The 16333-nt window shown below is 43.1% G+C and overlaps 1 protein-coding gene across 1 annotated transcript; it reads right to left on the bottom strand.

Moving 5' to 3' along the window:
* Positions 1-1367: 1367 nt before the first annotated feature.
* On the bottom strand, positions 1368-16038 carry spred1 (sprouty related EVH1 domain containing 1). Its single transcript, XM_056476434.1, has 6 exons — positions 15488-16038; positions 9001-9172; positions 8180-8348; positions 6462-6514; positions 5458-5583; positions 1368-3793 (listed from the first exon to the last, which is right to left on the bottom strand). Exons 1-6 carry the CDS (start codon positions 15514-15516, stop codon positions 3167-3169), a joined length of 1176 nt encoding a protein of 391 aa, XP_056332409.1. The 5' UTR covers positions 15517-16038; the 3' UTR covers positions 1368-3166.
* Between the last annotated feature and the right edge of the window lie 295 nt (positions 16039-16333).

Genomic DNA, 16333 nt, shown 5'->3' with positions numbered 1-16333 from the left:
AACCCCTCTTAAACCAACCTGGTCAACCAGCTAAAACCAGCCAACCAGCCTAGGCTGGTTTAAGATGTTTTTTTTTTTTCAACTTAAATCAACTACTATGCCACAAATACACAAACCACAATTTAACAGTAGTTAAACTGTTTACAAAACTTCATTCATATAAACTCATTTTCTTTAAGGATGAGTTAGCATGTAGCTAACTAATATGCTATAGTAAAGGCTACTTGTTTTTGAATGTGAAATGGCATGATGGGAAGAGTCTTGGGGTTTGGTGCTCAGAGCTGGAATGTTGTTGGTTGAGTTGTGCTTATAAATGAGTGTGTGTGAGAGTAAGTGATCCTTCATCACATTTTGACGATCAATAGTCCCGACAAGCATAGCAATACCAGAAAAATTATATATTTTTGGTCCTCATAAGGTAAATATGCTCATAAATCAGACAGAATTTTGAGTATTTCAAGTATTTAGAAAAGGAGAGAATATACAGTACAGTAGAAACATCATTACAACTCATAAAACATGAAAATCCAATGTGTGTGTGTGTGTGTGTGTAACACAGTGGTTTATGAGGACACAAGTTCCTATAACAGGTTCCACCAAGTCACATTTTTAAGGGCTGTAGGTCACAACACTCCCACCTGTGACCTACTCACACCTGCAGCTTCTCCATGATGGACGTCCAGCGTTCTCCAGCCTCCGGCGCCTAGACTGCAGCTCTGCACAGGAAGTTTGGCCAGAGGAGAAATGGTCGTGCCCAACTTAGCCTGGTTTCTCTCCAGGTTTTTTTCCCCTTCACTTTGGTCAATTGGTGAAGCTTGTTCCTCGCTACTGTCTCCACTGGCTTGCTTGCTTCGGGACTTGTGGAGCTGCGCATCAACTGATTAGACTACTGGTAGGCTCAGAAGGCTGTTACCATCCATCCACATGGTTAATCATCTATAGATCACATACGGCTGAGGCCTGAAGTTAACGGGAATTATTTATATCATTTATTAAATTTCCCATTGATTGTATTTTATTAACGTCTACCCCCACCCCAACCATAAACTCAACCATCACAGTAATGTAAAAACAGATCTGGATCTGGAGTCTTCTTTATTAGTATAGCTGATTAACCATGTGGATGGATGATTACAGCCTTCTGAGAATACCAGTAGGCGCAGGAGACCCCTACTGACCCATATCTACTGATAACGCCCAGTCAATCGAGTGATAACATTCGAAGCGGCTGGTTTGACACTCTTCACTGCAGTGTAAACAAACAGTAAACAAAATGAAACATCATCACTTCATTAATTGCACGTTAAAAATATATTAAATATTACACCAGGGCTGCATGAGTAAATGTGGACACACACACACAGACGTTAAATTCTCCTTTTATTTTTATGGTAATGTTAACTGATGTAATAAGTGTATGGTGTAACATAAAAACAGTTACAAACATTTGTATGCATATATTTACATAATATATTTATGAAAGTAACAAGCTACATCTGTATACAGAAAATACAACTATGACATGAGTTACGCAACTATAAATATTACATCATAAATTTAGTATTTTCAAACCATGATAGAAATACCTATACATAGATATAAACCGATAGAAGCAGAGCGTTTGGCGATGTGTGTGCGTGTGAGTGTGTGTGACGGATCTGAGGCACTTTTTCAGGGTCGTCGAGAATCAAGCCAATGGCACTGAAAGCGCACGAAAACCACCGATACGCTGCGATATAATCAATAACACCGTGCTCACATTGGCATTTCAGAACCCAGAAAAAGAGCCGACGTTGTGTTACGCATTCCAGAGCGATAACTGAGCAAACACCAATAATAATAATAATAATAATAAAACAATAGCAGCACGTGATTAAACTGGTGGTCACATGACCCGACGGCCTGCAAACCGTACAAATCGACATTTAGAGGAAAAGAGCAACACAAGGAGGTTAAATGATACTCTAGGTCGTGTTTAACAGTCTTCCGTAGCGGAATTAATTCAATTCTTGCGATGCAGTTAGTGATTGTTTCTAGCAGCTTCATAAGACGAGCTTCAAAGCGTTTGTTCCGCGTTTCCATCTTTCGACGATACAAAACTAGAGAGAATCTCGATTAAAACCTCGGACGTCAATTTTTTTTTTCACCATCTCCACTACTTTTCAATGTGAAACAATATTAACAGGTGACCTATGTACATCATGTTGTCGTTAAATCGTACGTACGTACCGGTGGCAGCGCTCACGACTGCAATAGTGTATGTACAGCGAGTGTTGAGGCCGAGTGTGTGAAGGCGCGCTCAAATCCAGTCCGATAGGAATGTGTGTGAATGGGGGGGATTCTGCCAATTATAGTCACATGACTAAGAGAAAGCCGATTGGTTTAAAAGTGACGTTTTTTTTTTTCGAACGTGAGCGCACCTTCACAACACGGCCAGCAGAGGTCAGAAGAATCATGGAAATACTTGCATAGAAAGTAAACCGTGACAGGATTTTTATCTTTCTTTACCAAAAAACACGTTTCAAATACAATTTTTTTTACAACTGTGCACAAAACGGCAAAAAAGTCTTAAAAACATCCGATTATTAGTCGATTTAAAAAGATTTTGCATCAACAGAACATGCATGTAAGGTCAAAACACTTATAATATTCCACTGTAAGATCACGGGACGCTATCTCCAATGTTAAATCTTCTGCTTCGTTAAAAACCGACGAGCTCCTGCAAAAAACCAAGTGCTTTCACTTCAGAGTGTAGGACTACACGTAAGTGCCTGATTGAGGAACAGAATCCCAGCAACTGGTCTGCTTTAATTAATCAAACGTTTAGTCTCCCAGTGAGCGTACCGTTAATGCTCTGCAACATTAGTGCATCCGTCCATCCGTCTAGCTAGTAATGGTAGCGTCAAACGAAGAAAGAAACAACAAAAAAGGCCACGGTTAATAACTCACGAAAAAATAAAGAGCGAAAATCCCTTATGTGTTAGAATCTCTGTACAGGACACTATATCATTTCTTCAGGTGTTTGTTGTGTGCGTTCCTTCGGCCTTTCCTCCGCACGTCAGGAGCTCGTGACGGCGCTCTGCTGACGGACAGCGCTCTTTCACAAGCGGTGAACAGCGCTCCGCCGTCTTCGGAAACTGAAATCAGAGCCCGTTGGAGGGCCGGTTCATCCTGCAGCCTTGTGTTTGCCGCCGCAGCACCGGCAGGCCTCCCCACAGCGGTGGCACAAGCGCAGCGGCGGGTAGCAGCACAGGCAGGGCGCTAGCAGAGACAGACCTAAAAGCGCTAGCCAGCGCACGCAGAACTGCTCCTCGCTGGCGTCGCAGGAGCACGGGTCCGAGAAGTCGCCCTCCGAGTCGGACATGCAGTGGTAGAGCATGCTCTCGGCACACAGCATGCAGCTCACCTTATAGATGCACTGTTTGATGGGGTCGGGTGCGTCCTGGCACTGCCCGCGCCGGTTATCCTCATGATTGAACATCTCTCGGCAGTAAATGCACCGCGAGCGCTCGCCGTCCTCCCTCCGCCTACGGGACGCCTTTCCCGACGGCTGCTGCGTCTTGACAGAGTCTTTCTGCAGCTCCTCGGAGAACAGGTACTCGCACTTCTTCCCGTCCAGTTTGCCGAAGGTGGCGGTGGGGTCGGGTTCCGGGCGCTGCGGGTCCTGCTTCCACAGCACAGGGTGCCGGTAGTCCTCATAGCCGCGGATCAGCACGTCCTTGCGCGGGTTTATGCGGACGATCTCCTCGTCGTCCATCTGAAAGCTCACGTGACGTCTGCTGTTGAAGGAAACCTGCGGAAGGAGGAAACCCGTCAGGAAGGACAATTCTCTCCTAGCGGAACATTAGCATGTAGGGCTAAGCGATAAATTGCATGTGATTGTTATGCGCATAACTGTAAATACACTCCCACTCTGGGAGCTGCAACCCTGGGAAACCCCACACACACACTCATACACTAGGGTAGAGGTTTGCGTGGGACTGTTTTTATAGTCATGCTCCCGCCCGCTCCTGCAAGCTCCCGCTCCCTCTGTATATTCAGCCTTTGTTCAGCCGCTGCCTGCTTAGAATAATTTTCTACCCGACCTGACCGTCCCTGCTAAATTTAGATCTATTTTCCAAAAGTTTAAATTGGGTACAACCAAAAAGAGACAGACAACAGATAAACTATAGGTTGTGCAAGGATTGTAGGCTAAATGCAGTTTTGTTTGCCCCTTCGTGATGAGACGTGAGTGCCGCCTTAAACCTGAAGTTTCAGTCTTGTGACTGCTAAAGGGTACAACTTTGAGGTATTATACCGTCGGGACTCGGGAACGCTATATTGTTAGACCGCCTGCTCCCGTTCAAATTACACCAGAGTTACCGACCGCTACTGCGTTTTATTCTGAAATTTATTACCATGCCGCAAGAAATCTGGTCGAGTCTTGTGGCTCCTGCAGTACAGCCGCGCTAACACAGACCTCTACACTATGGCCAATTTAGTTGATCAGTTCCTCCAATGGCGCATGTGTTTGGACTGTGGGGGAAACCGGAGCACCCGGAGGAAACCCACACCAACACGGGGAGAACATGCAAACTCCACACAGAAACGGCAACTGTGGGTAGCACGATCACCTCACAGCAAGAAGGTCGCTGGTTTGAGTCTTGGCTGGGTCAGTTGGTATTTCTCTGTGGAGTTTGCATGTTCTCCCCGTGTTGGTGTGGGTTTCCTCCGGGTGCTCCGGTTTCCTCCACAGTCCAAACACATGCGCTATAGGGGAACTGATGAACTAAATTGACCATAGTGTATGAGTGTGTGTGTGTGAATGAGTGTGTATGGGTGTTTCCCAGTGATAGGTTGCAGCTGGAAGGGCATCCGCTGCGCACAAACATATGCTGGAATAGTTGGCGGTTCATTCCGCTGTGGCGACCCCTGATTAATAAAGGGACTAAGCCGAAAAGAAATGAATGAGTGAATCACAGGACGATCGAACATTCTGGACTTCAGTTGTCGTGACTCTCTCTCTTCCTCTCTATGGCTCTGGAGTGGACCGGGCCCTAAACTGCTCCAGTTTTGTCTCTGAAGGAAAACGGGCCTAAAGAATGAATGAATGAATGGGTCAGAATCTTAAAGCTGTGCGGCTGGACTTCACCTTTAGCTTTTGATTTCTGCAGATTCTTTCAGGCTTCAGGATTTTGTCTGTCGTGGTGAAGAAAACGCATGAGAAGATCTGCAGAACCAGCCAAAACCAGCAGAGAACTGGCCTACAGATCTCCACGATGTGTGTGTGTGTGTGTGTGCGTGTGTGTGTGTTACATTCAGTCACTTGCTTTTACACTTGTCATGAAATGCAGTTACAGTATCAGGTGGAGTGTGTGTGTGTGTGTGTGTGTGTGTGTGTGTGTGTGTGTGTGTGTGTGTGTGTGTGTGTGTGTGTGTGTGTGTGTGTGTGTGTGTGTGTGTGTGTGTGTGTTGTACCTGTGGAGGGAGAAAGTGCTGGTTTGCAGTGAGCGTCGGGTCGAAGGATTGAGCTCGTGTGTATGAGCAGCGGAATGGTTCAGGACAGAAGACATCCCGCACCGGCGTGTCCACACACACCACCTCCTGACAAACACACACACACAACACTATTAGTAAAGGTCGTTAGGCTGCCAAGATAACACACACACATACACACTGACTGACACACAAACACACACACACACACACACACACACACGCACGCACGCACGCACGCACACGCACACACACACACACACACACACACACAGACTCGCATGTGACAGACTCGCATGTGAGCTCTCTCAGTCTCCATGGACACATGCTGTCCTGCTGCCTGACAACAGGCATGTGATTGGCTGTGCAGGGGATGATGGGTAATGTAGACTGCAGCACAGGCGCACAGGAACTCCTCGTCATGAATGAATCAGATGCAGAGAGAGTGTGTGTGTGTGTGTGTGTGTGTTTCTGCTTCAGTATGATCTCCATCAATGAGCTGATGCTCTGATCAATAGAAGCTCACACACACACACACACACACACGCACACACGCACACACACACACACACCACCGCTGCTTCTACACATTCTTCATTCGCCTTCATTAGATATTCATATATATGTAATGTTATTTTCCCAGTACTGGGTTGCAGCTGGAAGGGCATCCACTGTGTAAAACATATGCTGGAATAGTTGACGGTTCATTCCACTGTGGTGACCCCTGATTAATAAAGGGACTAAGCTGAAGGAAAATGAGTGAATGAATGTGATGTTACACAGGGAGAACATGCAAACTCCACACAGAAATGCCAACTGACCCAGCCGGGACTTGAACCAGCGACCTTCTTGCTGTGAGGCCACAGTGCTAACCACTGAGCCACCATGTCGCCACATATATATATATATTTTGTTTAATAATACATGTGAGTCTGTGTTGTATGTGTGTCTGCGTAGTGTGTGTTGTGAGTGTGTGTGTGTCTCACCTGTGCCGGCGTCTCCTCCTCAGGTGTGTGTGTGTCGCTGTATGTCCCTCCACCTGCAGATGAACACAATAATGATGTGAACAGGTGTGTGTTTCACCTCCAGTCATCAGTTGTTATTGTACTGCACATCATAAACGTCCCACACAGGTCTGCTGAGGTGCCTTGAGACGCGCAGCTCTGTTACACGTGTGAGTGGGCGGGGCATATCAACTGACTCCTCCCACCTCAAAGAGAGAGCCAATGGGGTTTTGTTGATTACTGGTCACTGAGCAGTCCATCAGTCTGAGTGAGCTCTTACACACCTTAAGCACAGCAGTCAGACTAGTGCGTGTGTGTGTGTGTGTGTGTGTGTGTATAGCATTTTGTGTGTCCCCACAAGTATAGCAATACCAGTTCATTTTGACCTCGTGTGTTCACTTTTTGCCTCCATGAGGAAAAGAGCTCATAAATCAGCCAGAATGAACAAGTGTGTGTGTGTGTGTGTGTGAGCGAGCTGTTTAAATGTGTGTGTGTGCAGGAGTGTGTTGAGTTTTTTGAGTGTTTGTGTGTGTTTTAGAAGTGTGTGAATGTTTGAGTGAGTGTGTGTATGTGCTTATAAGTGTGTTGGGTGTGTGTGTATGTGTGTGTGAGAGTGTGTGCATGTGAGTGTGTTATGCGTGAGTTTTTGTATGAGTGTGTGTTGTGTGCATGTGTGTGTTTGTGTTTTTGTGTGTGTGTGAGTGAGCTGTTTAAATGTGTGTGTGTGTGCATGAGTGTGCTGTGTTTTAGGAGTGTGTGCATGTGTGGTATGCGTGAGTTTTTGTATGAGCATGTGTTGGGTGTGTGTGTGTGTTGTGTGATTATGTGTATGTCTGAGTGTGTGTGCGCATCTGTGAATATGAGTGAGCGGCTTAAGTGTGTGTGTGTGTGCGCGCAGGAGTGTGTTGTGTTTTTTGAGTGCTTGTGTGTGTTTAATGAGTGTGTGCATGTTTGAGTGTGTGTGTGTGTGTGTTTATGAGTGTGGTATGCGTGAGTTATTGTTTGAGCGTGTGTTAGGTGAGTGTGTGTGTGTGTGTGTGTGTGTGTGAGCATGCATGTGTGTGCAAGAGTGTGTTGTGTTTTTTGAGTGTGTGCATGTTTGTATGTATGTGTGTGTGTGTGTGTGTAAGTGTGTTTTGTGTGAGTTATTGTATGAGTGTGTGTTGTGTGCGTGTCTGTGTGTGTTGTGTGTGTGTGAGAGACAGAAAGCATGTGTCTGCCTCTGTGTGTGAAAGAGAGTGCGTGTGTGTGTTCTGTTTCCACAGAGACGGGCTTTTCAGAGCGGCTGTGCTCTACATGAATACTGAAGATCTGCGTTACGCAACACTCTGGAATCTTCCACACAGTGAATGAGTGTGAGACGAGTGTGTGTGTGTGCGTGTGTGTGTGTGTGTGTGTGTGTGTGTGTGTGTGTGTGCGAGACGTCAGAGCCGCAGCAGTGGAACAGCGCACAGCTCAGCCCCGAGGCCCACATTACCCAGAACACACTACGAGCGGCTCAGGCTGCAGAAAGGAGCACAGGCATACTCAGACTGCAGGCACTGCTTTAAAACCCCGCCCCTCAGTGACATCACTAACTCCATTGAGTGATGTGCGTGAGACCGCATGTGACACTATGCCTCTTCACGAGACGGTTCTCTCAGTAACGTGCGCGTGTTTCACAGGTATCTCCCGGTGAGAGTGTGTGATCTGCTGCTCACCCTGTGTGACGTCCTCCATGGCTCTCCGGATGCCGCGGTCGAAGGCTCTGGCGTCCGCCGGGCTCTGGAAGGTCAGGCCGAACTTCATGCTGCCGAGCCTCCAGTGGTGGAAGATGGGATTGACCTTATTGTAGACCAGATCCCTCCGTATGCTGCAGTCCAGGAGCACCTGAGAGGAGCAGAAACAGTCTCACAACACTGGCTGAGCTTACACACGATGATAGAGTCATGGCCAAATCTGGATTACAGCAGAAAACACTTGGAAATAAAGCAGCGTTCACATCCAATGAGAAGCTGAGGAGAATAAAATCACAAGGCTGATTTATACTTCTGCTTTTGCTCCGGCGCAGCCTACGCATGGCCGCATAGCCCTCGCCGTGGCCGTCGCTGACGCACACCGCTCAAAAAAAGTAACTACACTCTCAGAAATAAAGGTACGCGAGCTGTCACTGGGGTGGGACCTTTTCAAAAGGTACACATTTGTACCTGAAGGGTCCATATTGGTCCCTCAAAAGCATATATTAGTACCTACAAATTTTAGGAGGAACACTTTTGTACTTTTTAGGTACTAATATGTACCCTTGAGGTATTAATATGGACCTTTTAGGTACAAATTTGTACCTTTAAAAAAGCTACCAGCCCAGTGACAGCTCGTGTACCGAGGAAGGAAGGCTACACATTGACTGTATATCTGCCAGCTGTGTTATACGTCATCAAGGACACTTCAGAGACATTATCACAGAGCCTCCTTGGGTTCTGAACTCCTGCACTGCTCATGACATCATCACCGCATCAAGCCCTTCCTGTGACGTCAGCGTTACCGTTTTGTCTTTGAGCCGTTCTCCGTGGATGAGGAACTCGTCGGCGTCGGGCTCCGTGTGGCTGATCTTGTGTACGGTGACGCAGCTGAGGCCACCGGCGCCCAGAGGAAGCCACCCGCCGCTGGAGTCATCCCGCGTCATCACCACCGCTCGCACCCGCGCGTAAGTGTCACTGCCGGAACACAAGAACACACACACACACATATATACAAGTCAGATGATTACTGCTCATACACACACACACACACACACACACACGTCACAAACACAAATCTAATTCTCACGTCACACATACATCAGACTCTCGTGTAACACACACACACAGTTTTGGCACATTGTCTGCATCTACAAAAGTCACTTCCACAACATCTCGCAACTCTGTTATCTCTGCGCGACGACACTGAGCTGAAATAAGTCTAAAAAGGGTCTGAAATCCATCATGGATGTGAATCAATGCTCTAGTCGTTTTAAAGCCACGATCCATCAGTGGATCGCTCTTATGTCAGCTCATAGACAAACCAGCTGATCTTCACAGCCTTCAAACCAATCGGCAACCTCCCGCTCTCCCTCGGGAAGCCAATACAGAAGTAACTGAGACTGCAGTTCATCGACTGGCCACTGGGGGCTGGCTCCAGGAACTCCAGATGTTCACTGACTGCATTGCTAAATTGACCAATTGTGGAGCTAATATAATAACATGTTTACAGCCTGGTACTAAAGATGGGTTTGGTGTATATAGCTAATATTACCCTTCATGACAACTGTGGAGGGGTTGTGAATTTTTATATATATATATATATATATATATATATATATATATATATATATATATATATATATATAAATAACTCATCCGTTTGGTTTATATTGAGTTATATTAAGTCTGCATAATTAAGGGCGTGGCCACTTGAGTGACAGCTTGGTCTCGCTGCTCGCTGTCTCGTCTCCTCAGCTGATTCCGGCTGATTAGCTGCTGAACTCCGCATATTCATCATATTTTTGGGTTGTTTTATGTGGCTTTATACAGTCAGCTGCCTTTTGGGATTATTTCCTGCAGTTATCAGATACTATAGCATGCTGTGTGCACTTAATTGTGCTCACAAACCATTCAAGTGGCCTCCATTTCCCACGTGAGTGAAATTATATACTTATATGCCATCTCTATAAATGTATTTGTTTTATTTAAGATCATATTGAGAAACAGCCGCTGTGTTCTTCCCTGGTTCTTCCTGATGGTCACTTGACCTTCACGCGTTTTTAATGGAAAATTATTTAAACATTACAGCATATATACAGCGATTTATTGTTTTTTTCCAATGTCAATATACTATGCATAAAGACTTTATAAATATTTGTTGCACAATACAAATAACACTAAATTTAATATGGTTTTCAGTAAATAAACACCCTTTATGTGTTCATGCCTTTATTAAGATTTTCATGTTAATGTTTACGTTCACCATTTTATTTTAACTCCTCAGACAAGTTATATTTCCGAATAATCCTACATAAAATGCAGCGCTTCCCACCTCCTTTAATCAGCCACAATGACTTCTGGGACTTCTAGAGCGAGTTCTGTGCTCAAGTCTGCATCGGTGCGTCCTCAATATCAAGAACACATCCGGGAACTTTCAGGCGTCCTCCGTTGCCATCTTGAGTTGTGGAACTGAGCTTTGATGGTTGAAGATGACGTTACACGAGAACACAAGATCACTGAAGAATGCATATTGAAGAACAGCCAGAGTCATGAAGCCAGTTATGACATGGGGAGGGTTAGGAGGCCATGATTGACAGAGGTCAGTAGGCAAATTTGGCCAGGATGCCGGTGTTAAACCCCTACCCTTTTTTTGAAGGCAATCCTGGGATTATTAATGACCACAGAGAGTCATGACCTCGGTTTAATGTCTCATCCGAAAGACGGCGCTTACTAACAGTAGAGTCCCCCTCACTATACTGGGGCGTTAGGACTCACAGAGACCACAGGTTGAACGCACCCCGCTGGTCTCACTAACACCACTTCTGGCAGCAGCCTAGCTTTCACATGTGGTCTCCCATGCAGGTACTGACCAGGCACAGCCCTGTTTAGCTTCAGTGACCATTTCTATTAAGGGTACCTAATTTGTTTCTTTTTACAGATGTAAAATAAGTCTCTGATAGGGCTGCATGATAGTGGAAAAAGCTGACATTATGGACAAAAGACAAAAGTTAAATACCCCCAAACTGCAGACTGGTACCTGGATCTGGTACTGGGCCGGACAAGAAATCAATAATTATTTCTGTTTTATTTATTATCTGAATAGTCTGAAAGATCTTTCATTTTGAAGTATTGTTTATTTTCATTAATTGACCGTATTCTCTCACTTACGTCTCGTCACTTGAGTGCCAAAACGTAACCCACAAGCAGCAAAATGAGTAAGAAACAGGCGTCTTTAGAAAGTTTCTTTGCTAACGTGAAAAGGCCCAGTGAAAAACTAGCGAACTGCCAAGGAATGGATCCGCAACCCATTTAGCAACAAATCAGGTGAATCCAGCATAGGAGATCGCAAATGACGGCGGTTGTTCAAATATTGTGTCTTTTCCGCATTCGTTATTTCCAATAGAGGCATGTAGCTTGTGCGTACATATGGGCTCTGTGCACAGCGAGAGTTTTAAAGCCAATGATAAACTTCTGCTTAAAGCTTAATGAGAGTATTTTCAATTTCACAAGGTTGTTTTTACAGCATCGATGTTGGAATGTAATTACAATACATTCAGTTAAATAGAGCGCAGAAATTCCATTGAAAATACTGGGGTAAAATAAACTCATGGCAGGGGGAAATGGGATTTAATGCAGTGCTTCTTGTCAGATCTGAGACCCACTTCATATCGTATATCTAACAGGCAGTGAAGATTTAAACGAGATAATTTTGTAAGGGAAAGAATGAATGCCTGGCTGAAAAATAAAAGTCTGTGTGCATATAGCCCATTGAGGATGCGATATACGATATATTGTGCAGCACAATTTAGTACATTTTATTATTCAGTATTAATTTAAAAAACTAACCCTTAATTATAGTCCAACCTAGTTATCTGTATCAGCAAAATCCAATACTCCAAAATCCAGTCATGTATGAATCTTTAATGAATGTATTTAGAGTCAATCTAACTCTGTTAACATTGAATACTATTAAACTGAGGCAGTTAAAAGACAAGAATGTAGTATAAATAGAAATATATCTAGCTGTAGAAAAAGCCACATCCATATTATATATATATTATAATATATATTAACTGTAATAATATATATTATAGTTTAGTATAGTAATATATATTATAATACATATTACTATAATAATATTTATATTATTAATATAAATAATATATATTATAATATTCAGGGGCAAAATCGACTCCATTCTCCACACAACAGATGAATTATTACGAAGCATTTAAAACACATTGGATTTATTGATGATATTATTACATAAACTTATTACATGAACTAACGAATATCGATCACATAAGCGTTTATTAGTTCAATTGTGTTTAAAGTGTGTAATAATCCAAATGGATGGAAATTCTACATGCATTCAGAATACATACATCTTATTTGTTGGGCCTGATTATTTTTTTGAGTGTAGATGTGGCATGAATAAATGTTTATTGGTGAGAATATTGGTGTTTAATGTAGAAACATGCAATTATTAAAAAATAAAACAATGGCTATTTTAGATGTGAAGCAAAAATGCTTAAAAGTCAGAGTCGTTGTTTATTTTTTACATTCAACCAAATGCAGTCAAAATGGATACATATAAATATATATATATATGATTTCCAGTTATCATGAATGCATAGAGCCGTAACACACATACACAAACTTAAAATATTATGCAACTTGCAAGTTATTATTTTGAACTTTTCACATAGCATTACTTAAAATGCTGATATTCATTTACATCATATTTCATCATTTACTACTTTTCACTTGACTATTTAATGTCACTTTGCTCACAAGAAATGCTTGTTATTTTCCACCCTTCAAATAAATAAAAATATGTTCTATTTTGAAAGGAATGTTGTTGTTTTTTTACATTAAAGCTGAAATGTGGCAGTGTAAACTGTTTATTTATAATTAATGTTATCTGCAAAAATGCATTTCCATCAATATACATTTAATATGTCGACCATAATCGGACCTTCAACATGTTGAAGACTGAAAACATGCAAGGAGACTTACAAAGGAAAGATAAAAATAATCAGAGACGACGCATATATCAGAAATGACCAGATATGAGTACAACTAAAGAGACTGTTACTAACGGCACATAAACGTGTACAGTATAAACAACACTGCGGTCAAATAAAGCGTTTCAAACTCTGACCACTTCTCCTATTGTGAAAACGTTTGATGAATGTGTGCCGCTATTGATTGTTCATTCAGGTAAATCGTCAGTATTGGGAGATGTAATTTGTTCTTTGACAAACTATAATTGACTATAATTAGTACAAAGTTCTTTGAATATGATATTCAAGATTATGTGAATAATCTAGTGAAAGCTGAACAGGAATAACTTGACCTGGTCCAGGAGCTGATTAATAATAATGTAATACATGTCTAATGATAATAATAATAATAATGAGTAATAATAGTAATAGTGAATAAATAATTATAAATAAAAAATAATACACACTCATAATTTTATACAGTGGAGAAAATAAGTCACTTTTTCTCAGAAAACATGATTCTAAAGTTGTTGTTGACTTGAAATTCACCAGATATTGATAACCACCAAATAAATCCATATATGCAAAGAAAACTAATCTAATTAGTTTACAAATAAGATTATGCGAAATAAAATGAAATGACGCAGGGAAATAGTGTTGAACACATGAAGGAAGGAAGGTGTAGTTCAGCAGTGAAAGCCCAGACAGTAGCTGAAATCCCTGTTCTTCAGCAACCCTCTGCCCTTCCTCAGTGTAAATGAACATCAGCTGCTACAGTCCAACATCTACATTAACAGGAGGATGAAGACGAAACCATTTCATCAAGACAATGATCCTAAACACAGCCAAGGAGACTCTCAGATGCTTTCAGAGAAAGCAAATCAAGCTGTAGAATGGCCCAGCCAATCACCTGAGCCGAATCCAATAGAGAATACAGAATAAAGCTCAGATTTGATAGACGAGACAGACAGAAGCGTCAAGATTTACACACTCTGTTGAAGTCTGTGAGAAACTCACACCTGAGCAATGCAGGAGGCTTCATTCCTCCATATGAGAGGCGTCTTTAAGCTGTCATCATTTAAATAAAGCCTTTAATATAAAGAATTAAACTAATTTCAATAGTTCTGTGCTTTCTCCTTCTGTCATTTCATTGTTATTACACTAAACTCATTTTCCAGATTTTTGTTTTGTTTTTATGCTTGTATTGTTTGGGTTTTAACTAAAAATCTGCTTCAATTCCATGTCAACAGCTCCTTTAGAGATATTATTCCCAGGAAAAATACATGACAATGTGTTCAATACTTATTTCCCCCACTGTGTATATATATATAAACATATATGTATCTATATATATGTATCTATATATGTATCTATATATCTATTTCTATATATCTATCTATCTACCTATATATATATATATATATATATATATATATATATATATATATATATATATAAACACACACACACACACACAACATATCTATTCAAACTAAACAGTTGGAAAATAAAAAGCTCATTGACAAAATACAATAAAAATACAACCTAAAATGTGAATGATGATATTACGTTAACAAAGTGATGTTACTATCATAAACATTACAAGACTATTAAAAATCACAGTAATAAAATCTGACACCGTCATGATCCCTGCTGATATGCGGATACGTGTGTGTGTGTGTGTGTGTGTGTGTGTGTGTGTGTGTGAATGGACACGCGGGTTCTTTATGAATGGAGGCGGGTCACGTGATGATCGCAGCTCTCTCTCTCACACAGACAGAAAAACAAACAATAACCCAAATATCGCTCATAAATCGTGAAATCCGCGACCCACGAGCAGCACAGCAGTCGCGCTGCACCCAAATCCGCCGTCGAGTCTCGTGTTTTCGACATTTTTATGAATGAGGCTCGAGATGACTGAGAAAACATGGCGCCCTGCTCTCCGGGGCCGCGTGTCAATCGCGCACATCCTGCCTACATAGGCAGCTCACTAGGGATTGAGACGCGGCCCGACACTGCGCTAATGGGATCACGGTAAATAAATAACATTACAGTAAGCACGAACAACACACAGTCAAACCTCCACATCATATTCACTCCTCAGGTGTCAAAACAACACACAACACTGTAATGACAGCTTGACAAGCGCTCATAGCAAACGTGTAATAAATGTGTTATTATGATGTAGTGAAGAGTGTCACACACACACACACACACACACACACACATAAACATACAATCGTGTTTATCAGCGGACATCCAGTGTGTCTGTTTACACACTTACTCGTTGTTTGGGTTTGGTTCTTCGCTCATGTTTCTCTCACGGGGATCCAGTGAACATCATAGGGGAATAAAGCGCCAGTTTCTCCGCGAAGGCCATGATGGAGAGCGGCCGCCAAACAGCGCTCAGATCGGGAAGGGTGTGTGGAAGCAGCGAAAGCCAGATTTAGATCCGTCCGCACACTGAAGCGCATCCAGCGGGGAAAACATCCCGCTCATGGTGACCCGTGATCCCGCAGAAATATCCCAGAGTCCCGGCGGACGCGAGTTTGCTGGAGGATCAAGCGACTCCCTTCATAGGCGCAAAAACACAACAAAAACGCAGAATTGGACGGCGAAAGCGGGTCCTGGGGAACCGGATCGCACTCGGGAAGGCCGCGGGGGAAAGACAGCCTCGGGTCGGACTGGGAAGATCCACGAAAACGATGGGAATTCTTGCTGGGAACTTTGGGGATCTGCTTTACGCGAACTCCATTTTCAGCGCAGGCGAATCACAGCGGAAAACTGGGCGGAAGTGCGGATGGCCTGAGCGCGCCACACGGATCCCTCCGCCGCTCCCGCAACAAGCGCGCATTCCAGACCGGCAGACCGGAGAAAGAGCCAAACTTTACACACACACATATGCGCGCGTGCACACACACACACACACACACACACACACACGCGCACACGCACACACACACACACACACACACACACACACACACACACACACGACAGAGGGTTTCAGATCACACTGCAGCAGATGATGATGTAAACAACACTCAGCGGTAAAAATGCAGTTATCTCAGGTGAGATGTTCAAAGAGATTGAAAATGAGTGAAGGTAGTTAAAGGGATAATTCACCCCC

The sequence above is a fragment of the Danio aesculapii genome, chromosome 17 (assembly GCF_903798145.1).
Source record: "Danio aesculapii chromosome 17, fDanAes4.1, whole genome shotgun sequence".
Classification (NCBI taxonomy): Eukaryota; Metazoa; Chordata; class Actinopteri; order Cypriniformes; family Danionidae; genus Danio; species Danio aesculapii.
This window is presented reverse-complemented; position numbering and strand designations above follow the sequence as displayed.

Excerpts from the sequence above, each read along its gene's own strand:
- spred1 (XM_056476434.1), bottom strand. The coding sequence starts at position 15,516 with ATGAGCGAAGAACCAAACCCAAACAACGA. Across the intron at positions 9,173-15,487 it reads GAACCAAACCCAAACAACGA|TGACACTTACGCGCGGGTGC; the intron begins GTAAGTGTGTAA and ends GTGTTCCGGCAG. Across the intron at positions 6,515-8,179 it reads CATGGAGGACGTCACACAGG|GTGGAGGGACATACAGCGAC; the intron begins GTGAGCAGCAGA and ends GTTCATCTGCAG.